The 13588-nt window shown below is 50.3% G+C and overlaps 1 protein-coding gene across 1 annotated transcript; it reads right to left on the minus strand.

Annotated features, from left to right (window-relative positions):
- Nucleotides 1-5915: 5915 nt before the first annotated feature.
- On the minus strand, nucleotides 5916-7055 carry LOC126648774 (olfactory receptor 52B2-like). Its single transcript, XM_050332215.1, is given in 2 exon segments — nucleotides 5916-6915; nucleotides 7038-7055. Coding segments are annotated over 2 exon segments (987 nt in total). The 3' UTR covers nucleotides 5916-5946.
- Nucleotides 7056-13588: the final 6533 nt, after the last annotated feature.

Here is a 13588-nt window from a genome sequence, read left to right on the forward strand (position 1 = left end):
TATTAAGCTTGGGAAGGATCACTGAGATGTGTTTTGACATTCTGTGTCACAGTTCTGGGAGAATTTCATGACCCATTTACCCACCAAGCCCATTCATGGGCTTCAGGCTAGGCCTGGGTCTCCAAGAAATTTCTGTCCTTCACTTCAGGGTCCCAGGAAACAAAGAATTTGTCATGTGTCCATTTTTATCTTCAGATTTGCAAAGGATCAGTGTCTCATTTCATCCCATTTCAGGATGGTTGTGTCTGCAGTCACCAGCTCACACTGACCTTGGGGGTTGTACCAAAGGGTCATCACAGCCACCACACACTGGGGATGAGTTCTGGATCCATACAGATTTCCGTTTGCCCCTCCTATCACCTGAACTCAGTAAGTCAGGTCCCTTTGGACCTTCTTTCTCTCTGCTGGTGAGATGAAATTGGAAAATTTTTTTCTTATTTTTTTAAATGTTAATTCTATTTTTAATTGTTTGCATTTTTCCCAGACTTTATTAATGTTTATCTGTTGGATGAACAGTTACAAGATCTTTGGGTTAGACCTTTCACACTTACTTTAAAAAAAAAAAAAAAAGAAAAGAAAGAAACATTCTCAGTACCATAATTCACTTCCCAGGATTAAACCTGGCTCAGGGGGTTGGAAGAGTTCAACTCACTGTGGGATGGACACATGGGATTTAATCACGATTTAACCATGATTTATTACTCGAAACCAGAGTATTTTAGAAAAGATACAAACAAAAAAACAAAACAAAAACCACCAAAACAAAAACAGAACAAAAACCCAAAACAAAAACCTAAACAAAAACTGAAACAAAAATAAAAACAAAACAAAACAAAAAACAAACAAACAAACAACCATTACTATGGGGAATTTCTAAATATTGAGGCAGCTGATAAATTTCAAAACTTCTTGACATGTTTGTCTTAATTTGTCTCTTGTTCATGGATATTTTATCCCAGAAACACCAATGAGAGGGGTAAAATAACTACTGGTATGTTCACTAACCACTGCTGTGAGCTTGGGCAATTTAAGAACAGCAATAATAATAAAATATATCATATGTGCACATGAGCTCTCTGTTTTGGGGCAGCACATGGATTTTCTGAGGGTTGAGAAGGTTGGACTGAGAAGTTCCTATTCAGGATTGTCCAGGGCAGAAATTTAAAATGAAAACCAAGTTTTTATAGTTGAACCTGTGATGTCCTTGCAAGCAAAGATCTTCCAGCCTGAAGAACGAGTTCTGGGGTATCCAGTTTTCATATTTCCAAGGACTGAGTCCTCATCCCCATGAGGAAGAATTTTTCCTTTATTTTCCAATCAAATTTTCCCATATTGCAACTTTTCCACCCACCCTCTTGTCTTTTCACTTCAGATGGGTCTGACGCCATTTGTTTCTCTGCCTTAGGTTTCAGAAATGGAAGGACTTACTTAGAAACTGCTTTGACCTTCTTTTCTTCTGCTCAGAAGCCCCATTTTCACCACCCAGCTGTCCTGGTGGCCCCACCTGGGCTTGTGCCAGTTTATTTTCACATGCATGGAAGGACCCACAATCCAGATGTGATCAGACAATCACTGATCAGAGGGTAGAACCTCTTCCCTCGAGCTGCTGGTGGCACTGTCCTGCAGTCCAGGGACACACTGAGGCCCCTGTCTGACCTGCTCCCCTCCAGCCCCTTCCTGAAGAGCTGCAGCCCAGCCAGCTCCAGGGCAGGGGCTGTTCTGCCCCACGTGCAAGACTCTGTGGGGAACTGGAGCAGCATCAAAGCCTGTGGGGCTCAGTGTCCCCCAGGCTGGGAGAGGCTGGGGCTGCTCCAGCAGCTCCTCTGGAAGGAGCTCGTTGTTCCAGGCATCTCTCAGACACACAGATCCTCAGTCCCAGTGACTCACACAGTACAGAGACAGAGATGAGCAAATCTAAAGTCTGGAAGAAATAGTTCCTTAGCATAAGGTCATTTTTTATTGTTCTCATGAAAAGGGGGCTCATAAAAAAGAGGCAGAATGACTTTTTACATGGGCAGAGAGTGCCAGGACAAGGGACAGTGGTTTTAAACCGAGAGAGGAGAGATTTAGATGGCATATTGAGAAGAAATTCTTCCCTGTGAGAGGGAGAGGCCCTGGCACAGGTTGCCCAGAGAAGCTGTGGCTGCCCCATACCTGGAAGTGTCCAAGGCCAGGTTGGACGGGGCTTGGAGCAACCTGGGCTAGTGGAAGGTGTCCCTGCCCAGGGCAGGGGCTGGGACTGGATGAGTTTTAAGGTCTCTTTCTACCCAAACCAGTGTAGGATTCTGTGTTGCCTCAAAGAAATGTGACAGGTTTTATTTCAACCTGTTCATTCTCTAATTGCATGTGGACTTGGAGGAGTTCAATAAGCTCCATGGCCCAGCTACCAGGGGAATGAAAGGCTTGGCCCTTAAAGTTCATCAAAGACCTCTGAAAAGCTCTGCCTATAATGTGAAAGCAACAACTGCTATTGGTGAACTTCCGACATGAAGGGGAAACCTCTCAAATTCTTGTTTTCAGCTCAACTAAGCTGGTGTTGAAATGCTTCCCTTGTGTCTCTCAGTTAGATTAAGGCCTCATAGAATCACAAAATCATAGAATTACAGAGGGTGGAAAAGCCCTTTGAAGGCATCCAGTCCAACTGCTCCCCCAGCACAGCCAAGGCCACCACTGACTCCTGTCCCCAAGTGCCACATCCACATGGTTGTTAAATCCCCCCCAGGGATGTGACTCACCCCTGCTCTGGGCAGCTGTGCCAGGGCTGGACAGCCCGTTCAGCAATGAAATTTTGCCTGTCACCCAGCCTAAAGCTGGCACAACTTGAGGCTGTTTCCCCTCATCCTTGTTCCCTGGGAGAAGACACCAACACCTTGGGCAGCCTGTGCCAGTGTCACCTGCCCTGCATGTGCCCTGCAAGATGAACTGAGCCCCAGGCAGGAACTCCCAGGGCAAACTCTGATTTCCACAGGCAAACCTGACTGTGGTTAGTTCTGGCCTAGAGTGGGATGTTCACATACTGCACCACACAAGTAAACTGAAGCACAGCTACAGCTTGGCAGCTACTAAAGAAAATAATGATGGCCCATGCAGAAATTAGGGTGTCATTTGTCCTTGGGCTGGCTCGGGACCTGTCCCCACTGACCAGGACTGCCTTCCCCCTCACAGCTCTATACACTCTGCTGAGGGACCAGCACTGGCAGCCCCTGGAGGTGTCCATGGCCCAAATCAAGGCTCAGGTTTGATTTCACTGCAGTTTTGATCTCTACCAATCCAAGCCCCAGCAGGGCTGGGATGGAATGGGATCTGCATTATTTTGCTGCAGCAGCACTGGTGACCCAGGGACTCCAGTGGTGTTTTGTAACATTGCTCTGTAGGTCCAGGCTCGCTGGGATCCCACTGAGAAGACCCTCCAGGCCACCTCCCACCTTTCCCTCACTTGGAAAACACAGAGATCATTCCAGAGCGTTTCTGCAGAGGCTGTTTGGCTGGTGTGTGTGCTGGCACTGAGATCACCACGGCTCTACCAGCTGAATTTAAAGGGTTCATTGATCTGATTGTTCACTCAATTCTCCAAACACCCCAGGAAATCACTCCTTGATGCTTCTCCAAAGGATCAGTGCTCAGGAAAGGACACATGTCCCTAAGACAAACCTGCAGCTAAACACCAGCCCAGGTTTGACACAAACCCACAAAGATTATGGGTTTATAGGCAGATGGCAGAGTTTCAGTGTAAATTAAACCCAGATGAGGAGTTTATAGAATCAGAGAATGGCTGATGTTGGAAGGGAACTTGAAGATCATCTCTGACCTAATACCACTCAAACATGGAAACCAAAGCCAAACTTAGATTTGTTTCTTATCTCAAAATTCTATAGAATCGGTGATTCCTGGCAAAAGGAAACACATCATCTCTGTTTTACAGGGAACCAGTGACAATGCTGGGTCCAGCACTGCAAAAGTGTCATTTTGTGTCATAGCACCGGTTTCCTCCTCCCTGGCAGCTTTTGTGACCCTGATGGAGCATCTGCCCAGAAATTTTGTAGGGTCAAGAGCCAATCGAAACTTGACAGGTTTGGAACTGAAAGAGGTTTGTTTGTTGGTTGGTTGGTTGGTTGGTTGGTTTGGGTTGGTTTTTTTGTTGTTTGGGGTTTTTTGTTTTTTGGTTTTGTTTTGTTTTTTTAATCTGGGGTATATAGCAAGACAAAGAAACTCTCTCTGCATTTCTGCTTTGAATACCAGCACCTTTCTCATTTTCATGGCATCATTCTGGTCCCAGTGTTCCCCACCATGGACACAATGGCACCATCAATTCCTCTGCTTTCACTGTTTTTAGGCTGAAAATGAGGCACATCACGACGCTGATCCCCACACTGAGGCAGAGAGGGTGAACGTGCTGAGGGCTCTGACTGCAACTGAAGGCCTAGAAAATGAGATTTTTGCCATAAAAGAACTTAATCCAATTTAGATTCTAAAGTGAAGCTCGATGTACCTTGGGCAAATCACTGAACCCATCTTTGCTGCTCAGAATGAGAATAAACACCACTCAAAATGGCAATGAACACCACTCCTGTCCCTCTGCCTTCACACACTGCCAGGTCTGCAAAGCCTCTGGCTCTCCTGCTGGGTGACTGGGGTAGTGATGAATTTCCACTGGAACATTAAGCCTCTGCCATTAAATGAGCAATAAAGTGACGACAAATAAAATATACTGTTGCTGGAGAGAAAACTATGAATTATACATGTGGCTGCCACTGGCTGGCGGCCTTGGAGGGCAGTGCCAGCCCTCTGCTGCCTCCCAGCCACCTTCAGACAGGCAACACTTTTTAATTGTTATTTCTTCACTAAATAGCAATCCCATGTGGTACCTCTGAGCAACAAGAAACAGAAAGTCAAACTCCTGAATGTTCCACCTTGGAATGGCATTAAATATTTTTTGGTTATTTTTAGAGAGAGTAACTCCAAAGAAAAGGGTATTTTAGCACTAAAATGTGGTCAGCTGCACCACCAGGCTCAGTGCACCACCAGGGTGCTCCAAGACACTCGGCAGCCCCTGCCCAGCTCTGCAGCCCTGCCCAGCTCTGCAGTTCCACAGAGATGCCCAAGAGATTTTTAAGCTCCAGGAAAGCAGCTGCTCTGGAGCACTTTTAGGATTTGATAACAACAATTGTTTCAATTGTTTCAATGCCATTCTATAATTCTTTTGGGAATGACTTTTCACTGACGTTTACTCAAAGTAAGGTCAATTAAGGAATAAAGAGACCTCATGAATGCTGAAGTGCAACACTTGCTTTATTTCTGTGTTGTTTCCTTTTGGAGATTTTCCAATACTATGAATTTTAATAAAGAATAATTCCCTAAAATGAATTCCATTACACACTTGTGATTCAGAAGAACACATTCATTATATGTCTTTCCACCTGACTCCAGAGAAGACAACTGAGATGGAGATTTATTCTCACACCACAGTGAATTCCACCTGCCTCCTTCTCATAAGGGATTTACATGGGAAGTTTCAGCTGAATATGAGGGAAAATTCTTTATTGTGCATTGGAAGCAGCTGCCCATGAAAAGTGTGGAATCTCCTTCCCTGGAGATGTTCCGAACCCTTCCTGAATGTGATCCCAGGTAACCTGCTCTGGGTCAATCTGCTTGAGCAGAGATTTGGATGAGATGATTTCCAGAGGTCTCTTCCTACCCCAACCACCCTGTGAGTCTGGGATTTCCCACAGGTGACATACCTGGGGTAGGTTCCCGTTTCTTTGATCACTCTCCTCCCATTGCCACAGGTCCTGATTTTTACCTTTATCTTTCATTTTCTACAAACTCATGGACAGGGGTGTCGGGTGTTCTGCATTTGACCGGGATGGCAGAAGACGTGGCAACATTGCCTGAAAGAGTTGAAGGAGACTCCGGGGTGGGGAGCTTGGAGTGCCACCAAGGTGTCCGTCACTTTCCCTCCTGTTCTCCCGGGAAGTGGCCCTTGGAGCAGACAAACACCTTCCCAACCTTCTCCCTGATCTGCTGCACCTTCACTCCGTAGACGACGGGGTTCAGCAGCGGCGGGAACAGCACGTACAGGTTGGCCGGCAGGATGTGGATGTGGCGGGGGATGTCCCAGCCAAAGCGGTGCGTCAGTGCCGTGAAACCGGCGGGAACGTAGAAAAACACCAAAACACAGATGTGAGAGCCACAGGTGTTGAAAGCCTTGTGGTTGGAGGGGAGCCTGAGCAGTGCCACGAGGATGAACGCGTAGGACACGGCAATGAGGACGAGGTCGAGCGCAACCACAGCCAGGGGCACCGTGAGGCCACACCAGAGGTTGGCGGAGATGTCGGCGCAGGCCAGGCGGGTGATGCCGATGTGCTCGCAGTACGTGTGCGGGATGACGTTGTGCCCGCAGAACGGCAGCCGCTTCAGCAGGAAAATGCAAGGGAAAACGATGCAGAAGCCCCTCAGCAAAGCCACCAGGCCGGTCTTGGCCACTGCCACTGGGGTCAGCACCGCCCCGTAGCGCAGCAGGCGGCAGATGGCAACGAAGCGGTCGAAGGCCATGGCCAGCAGGATCATCAACTCTGCCGAGCAGGCGAAGTGCAGCAAGAACATCTGGGTGAGGCAGGCGCCGAAGGAAATCTCCCTGGCACGGAACCAGAACAGGGCCAGCATCTCGGGCACCGCCGTGGTGGAGAGCGCCAGGTCAGCCACAGCCAGTATGGACAGGAAGAGGTGCATGGGCTGGTGCAGGCTGTGCTCGCTCCAGATGGTGAACAGCAGGACACCGTTCCCCAGTAGGGCTGCCAGCTACATGGTGCAGAACGGGATGGAGAGCCAGGTGTGCAGCTGCTCCATGCCCGGGATCCCAGCCAGGATGAATGTGGCTGGCGTCAGGCCAGTCAGGTTGACCAGGGCCGTGTTTACCTGAAAGCAAAGGCAGAAGGCACTGCAGAACGGTGTTGTAGGTGCTTGAGCTCCTCCACTGGCACCAAATGCCTGGTGTCACCTGCTCTGCTCTGTGAAGAGCCACAGCCAGAGGTACAAACCCAATTCACAGGCCCCATGGTTTGCACCGCCCTGCAGCCTTTCCTGACCCCCCTGTCCTGTGGAAACAGCAACATCCATATTTTCTCCTAATTTCATTTTAATACAACATAAATGTATTTTTCTTCCAAGTGCTTCCACTTCAAACAGAGTGACTGGAGGTAGAATCAGCCTGGGTGCACAAATACTGTGATATTTCTATGTTCTCTGAGCCCAGAGTAGAAGGAAGAAGTCGAGCAATGAGAGAAGAAAGGTCAAGTGTTCACAGAGATGCACAAGATGTTCTCAGACATCAGAAATGGGGAGTTCTAAGGCTCCTGGACTCCCACTTAGGGTAGAGAACAAAATCAGCTCCAAGTCTGAAGCTGGCTGCATGTTTGTTCCTTATCTCCAAGGTCTCTCCCTCCACTTTGGGCTCTGGGACCCAGTTCAGTTCTTTTTCAGAGCAGAAATAGAATTTAACCAGGCATTTGGGAATACCTTTGTGTCAGGGGAAAATCAAGTCATGTGGAATTCCCCTGCTAGCCAAAGGAAGGATGTGCTGCTGCCCTGGAGAGGCCTGAGAGCCCCAGAGGCTACATCAGACCCAGACTCACGAAAGTTAAAAAGAGATGCAAATGTTTCGGCAGCTTCTGCCTTAACAGCCAGGTCTTAACATATCAAAACTCAAACCAAGAATTATCCATAACACAGCCAAGAGGAGAAAGTGGTGCAAAGGCTGAAAAACAAAACTGTGAGGTTCCTGCACACAAAAAAATTGACTCTGTGTGTGAGAAAGCAAGTGTATCTTCAACAACAGATTGGATTCCCTGTTCACATTCAATTCCATGTCTACAATATTCTGAACCGTGAAAGTCCAAGGAGCCTGATCCAGGGAAACACAACATGACAGTGGACTGTCTTTGAAAATAAAACTCATCAAAATAATAAGTGATTCTATAATAATAATGAGAATATGGAAAACCATTGTATAACAATAACTACTATTCTCTATTAATAACAACCAATCCTATAAATTATTTAAAACAGTTCAGTGTAAATATTGCATGAAACAAAAATAGATGTGGTGTATTAACAGACAAAATATTACTAGTGCTGGTAGCTGACAGCTGTGCTGCCATGCCAACAGCTCTGCCTCTCCAGCAAAATAGGAATGCAAAACTGCAAAGAAACATGGATCCACTGGAAACCTCAGTGCACCAGGAGCTCTCCACCAAAGGATTCTCCTCAGCATTAGATCCCTTCTCCATGATCTATCAGACCCCTTCCTCCATGATCCATCCTCACCATAAACCTCTATTATTACAGTTTTTAATGCAGCTCTAAGGATGCAGCTCCCACAGCTTCCCTGAGCAGCCCCTTGGATTCTTCTTCCCTAAACTCTTTTAATTTCAATTTAAACTAAAAGCAATTACCTAAAAAAAACCAAAGTCCATCCCTCCCGAGCTGCCCTGATATGACGGGAAGCTGTGCAGAGAACTGTGGGATCACTGCAGAAGGGTTTTACTGCTGCCGAGGGAGAGAGGCTGAAGCCCCCCCGCTGTATCCACGGGGGCAACCTCCCCCCACCCCCAGATAACCGGCCTTCAGGAGAAGGGTCAGGGAAACAAAACCAGGCTGGGGGAGAGAGGATTCCCGGGTTATTCCGGGTGACTCCCCTCTCAAGAGAAGGAAAACCGCAGAGCCGTTTGCCTTGCACGGAGGGCAGTGGCGGGGATGGTGGGGCTGAGCCAGGCGGGAGATCCACGCCGGCTTCGCCCCTCCGACCGTGCGGGATCACTCCCGCCTGCTCCTGCTGCTCGGTCACCTCTAGCCGGCACCCCCAGCTCTCGGGACACCCCCAGCTCTCGGGACACCCCCAGCCCGCACCCCCAGCTCTCGGGACACCCCCAGCCCGCACCCTCAGCTCTCAGGACACCCCCAGCTCTCGGGACACCCCCAGCTCTCGGGACACCCCCAGCCCGCACCCCCAGCTCTCGGGACACCCCCGCAGCCTCGGGACTACCCCCCAGCCTCGGGACACCCCCAGCCCGCACCCCCAGCTCTCGGGGACACCTCGTCCCCGTCGGAGAGTGCGGATCTCAGCCTGAGCGCGGCGGATCTCTCCGCTCAGGAAGGAAAGCTTTTCTCCGGTTTGTTGTTGACAGGGAATTTGACAGCTCTGCGCCAGCCTCTCAGTGCCCCAGAGATCCCTCGGGCCCCAAATCCACAACACAAACAGCTCGCCAGCTCCCGACCTGGGGAGGAGGGGGGTCCCCGGCTGCGCTGGGGCGGTGCCGAAGCCGGCGTGGTGGGAGCGCGGTACCTGCTCGGGACTCCCGAGGGCAGGGAGGCTCCGTGCCCTGCTCGGCAGCCGCAGCGTCCCTGGGGTGCCCTCCCAGTGCCCCAGTGAGGAGCTGAGCCGTGGGGTGCCCCCTGACTCCCCAGCCCCGCCCGGCCCCACACACAGAAGGTGTCCCCACTCGCGGGTCCCCACTCGCGGCTCCGTGAGAGCCAACCCAGCGAGGGCACGGCGACATCCCCGCCGCCCCTCCTGTGCCGGGGCCCCGCAGGCTGTGGCAAGGCTCGGCCAAACTTTGGGAAAACGGGTGTGAAGAGACCGACAAGCCAGTCTGACACGGACGGTGTCGAGCAGCAGAGCGAGCACGGGAGGAGATCACTTCTGCAAATGGCTGAGCATACCTGCAGAAATAGCGATCCCTGACTGGAATAATTATTGTTATGCAGATCACTCTTGGTGATTAATTCCCTAAAAGGAATTTGGAAGAGTTTCCCCACGGAAATGAGAGAGGAGATCTGTGGACTAGGCTCCTCCAAGGGATGGGAGGAAGATTCTGGGGCTCAGGAGCCCTCCTTGGAAGGACAGAGTGGCAGGGTGGCATCGCTGCCCATGGCAGGGATGTGAAACTAGATGATCTTTAAAGTCCCTGTCAACCCAAACCCTCCTGTGATGTGATTCTATGAATGACTGGACCCCACCCCCGGAGCAGTGGGTGACCACCCCTCCCTCCAGCCCCCAGGGATCTCACCGTGGTTAATGTTCAAACACATCCACCTGCAGGAACAATTTCCTGCAGGCTGGACCATTCCAGCACTAATGACTCCAGGCAGCAGCAGCAGGGGAGTCACCCCAGCACCTGGAGAAACACAGGAAGATTTTTGACCATAATGAAAACAATAATTCCACAAGAGCAATTGTGAAGTACAGCATCCAACACCCCTAAACCCCTCGAGGCAAGAGTGCCATGCTACTGCTTGATCAGAGTTGCAGGTAGTGCAGGCGTCATGGAAACATGGAATGGGTTGAGTTTGAAGAGACCCTAAAGATTATCTTGTCCCAACCCCTGCCATGGGCAGGGACACCTTCCACCAGCCCAGGGTGCTCCAAGCCCCATCTGACCTGGCCTTGGACACTTCAGGGATCCAGGGGCAACCACAGGTGCTCTGGGCAACCTGTGCCAGGGCCTGCCCACCCTCCCAGGGAAGGATTCCCACCCACATCCAATCTAAATCTTTCCTCTTTTGGTTTAAAATCATTGCCCTGTGTCCTATCCCTCTCTGCCCACATACAAAGTCACTCTCCACTTGGATTGCTAATCCAAATAAATCCCAGATACGAGGTGAGGCCTGGCTGTGTCGTGCTTTGGGCTGGCACAGGTGTCCCAGAGAGCTGCAGGATTGCTGCTGCAGTGGAATCACTGCTCCAGGCCCTGGAGAAGCACGGTTAACGCTCTCCAGGAGGACGCTGGCCAGCTGACATCTGCTGTCCTGGCCAGGCTGGAGATGTCTGCCTGGAACTATCCAACACTGCTGCCTGTGCCAGGGAAGGGGCCGGTGCCAGGGAACATGGGTGGGCACCAGAGCTCAGCCACTGTGTGAAGGAACAGATGGAAAGGTCCAGCCTTCAACTCGAAGGCTGGTTCCCAGCCAGCCTCATCCCTGGGGCCCAGGGAGAAGCATGACATGGGAAATACGAGCTCAGGGAACTCCAGGACCATTTCCACTTGAGACAACCAGCACACCCATCTGCTTGCAGGCTGCCATGGCCAACTCCACTGCAGAGCCCCCAAGGACCCTCCCTGTCCACTCCAGACCCTGCTCCCCTCGTTTTCTGAACACCCCTGTCCTGCTGGCTTTGCTTTGGGGATGTCAAACACCCTGAACCTTCACATCCCAGTGGGCCTTTTGGGCCTTCTGGGGTTCTGCTGCCAGCCCTGCACCCCCCACCTGGGCTCCCCCCTCTCCTCTCGCGGGCTCCCAGCAGTGGCATATTTTGGCAGCATCCACGTTCAATTCCCTGCTCTCAGAACAGACATGCTCCAGCGCCACCAGCAGAACAAACCTTCACCCAGCCGAGCAAAATTAGCTTTGTTTCAAAACAAAGCCAAAAGGAGGCAAATGTGTCTCAGCATCCCATGGTTTGCTTCTTGTTTGTGTGATGCTTGGAAAGAAGCTTCCACAGTCCCCAGGCCACTGCTCAGTTTCTTCATCTGCAATTTTCCAGTGCTCATGGAGGCACTGGGAAAACCCAGGTGCAGAGCAGAACGGCTCTGTTTGTTCAGCCTTCACTCACAGCTTTCAGAGTATTTGATGCCCGCATCAATTTTGTAAATTAGAAAAGTTTTCTTTTCATCAGAACTCCCCTGATCCATTCACAGAGAGCCTGGCTCGTGTCTGCAAGTCATGCCCAGGGCAGCTCCCAAAGGATGCAGTGTGGTGTCTGTTCCCAGACACTGTGCCAGGAGCAGGCGCTTCCAAAGCCCTGGATGTGTTTGCAGTCCCAAAGAGCTGCTCTGCAGTTGTCTGCTTGGACAAAATCTGCTGCCACTCACACCTGGGATATGGCAACCAATGCTCCCTGTCCCCATGATTCATCCCTCGTCCCCTCACTGCCACCAACAGCCCCTCTGGCCACTGGGGACAGCAGTGGCAGTGACCCCCGCCCTCCTGTCTGCTGGCTCTGGCTCCTGCTCGCTGAGAAGTGAAGGGGTAGCACAAGGGGGAATGGTTTAAACTAAAAGAGGGCAGGGTTAGGTGGGATAATGGGAGGGAATTCCTGGCTGTGAGGGTGGGGAGGCCCTGGCACAGGTTGCCCACAGAAGCTGTGGCTGCCCCTGGATCCCTGGAAGTGTCCAAGGTTAGACAGCAACCTGCAATAATGGAAGGTGCCCTTGCCTTTGGCCAGGGCTGGAACTGGATGATCTTTAAGGTCCCTCCCAACCCAACCCATTCCATGGTTCCATGATTCCATAATTCAGGGAGGAATTTCTTACTGAGGAAGCCGAGTTGTTTCCCACCGGCTCATGTTAGCACTGCCATGTGTCAACAAATGTCAACCTGTTTAAAGTCAAAATAATTCTTTTTTAACAAGTATATTGCTAAATCTACGTAGAATTCTTCTCTCTCTGAAGTGGACTTTCCACAGCGTGCCTGGCATTGATTTTCTATTTGTTCATGGAAGAGCCATGGCTGGAGATGCTCACTGGAAGGTGTGTGGAACATGGTCATGAATTCTGCTTCTGGGTGGCCTTGGAAAACTGTGGAGTCCCTTCAGACTGATTTGCCTGTCGGAAACAGATCACTCTTGTCCACATGTTCCTCCACCCCACTCTGGGAACTTCAAATTGTGCAAACAAGTGTCCATAAAACTTCAGTGCTGGCATCCACCTGCAGATCACAGAGCCCTGTGTGGAAAAGGAGGAGCTCCAAGGGCAAAACAGCTCAGAACTAACACTGAAGGACAGCACAGCAGGGCTCAAGCAGCCCATGGGGATTGTAGAGACCTTGGTGACTCGGACTTCAGTGTTCCTTGGGCTTTGGTGATCCTTGTGAGTCACTTCCAACTCAGGAGATTCTGTGATTCCAAGATCTATCCCTGCTGAGAAGAGCCCATCCAAAGAGGATGGGCAGGAACAGCTCAGAAATACCAGGAACTGTCACACTGCAAACATGCACAGAAGTAGAGCTGGGGACCAAACCAGGAGTGAGGACAGGAGAGCTTCTTGGTCCTCCAAAGATGTCACTGAGAAAATAACTTTGTACTCAAAAGCTTCCTCTCTCCACAGGGCCATGGAGATATGGGCACAGTTGTTGCTGGGAAATCTGCTGCTGCTCTCATGTGCCTCTCACAGCAGTTAATTATTCTCATTACTCAAAATAAGGCTTTTATTTCTAATCAGAATATGTCTGGCTTAGTTTTCCATTCATTCCAATTCATCTTTCTCAAGGGCATTAAACAATCCTCAGCATCAGATGTTTTCTCCTGGGACTTCCACAATGAAGATGCCTTACAGCTCTTTAAAAATTAATGTTTTCTACAGCCCTGGAATAATGTCTGTTCTGTCTCCCACCTCCCCAGAATTTTTTGCTGTTTTTTTCAAGCACTGATGCCCAAAACAGAGCTGGAGAGGGACTCTGAACAAAGGCCTGGAGAGACAGGACAAGGGGAAATGGCTGCCCACTACCAGAGGTCAGGATTAGAGTCATAGAATCATAGAATTAACTGGGTTGGAAGAGACCTCCGAGATCATCAAGTGCAACCCTTGATCCAACC

This window comes from Myiozetetes cayanensis, unplaced genomic scaffold, assembly GCF_022539395.1.
Source record: "Myiozetetes cayanensis isolate MyiCay16 unplaced genomic scaffold, myiCay2020 scf5-8, whole genome shotgun sequence".
Classification (NCBI taxonomy): domain Eukaryota; kingdom Metazoa; phylum Chordata; class Aves; order Passeriformes; family Tyrannidae; genus Myiozetetes; species Myiozetetes cayanensis.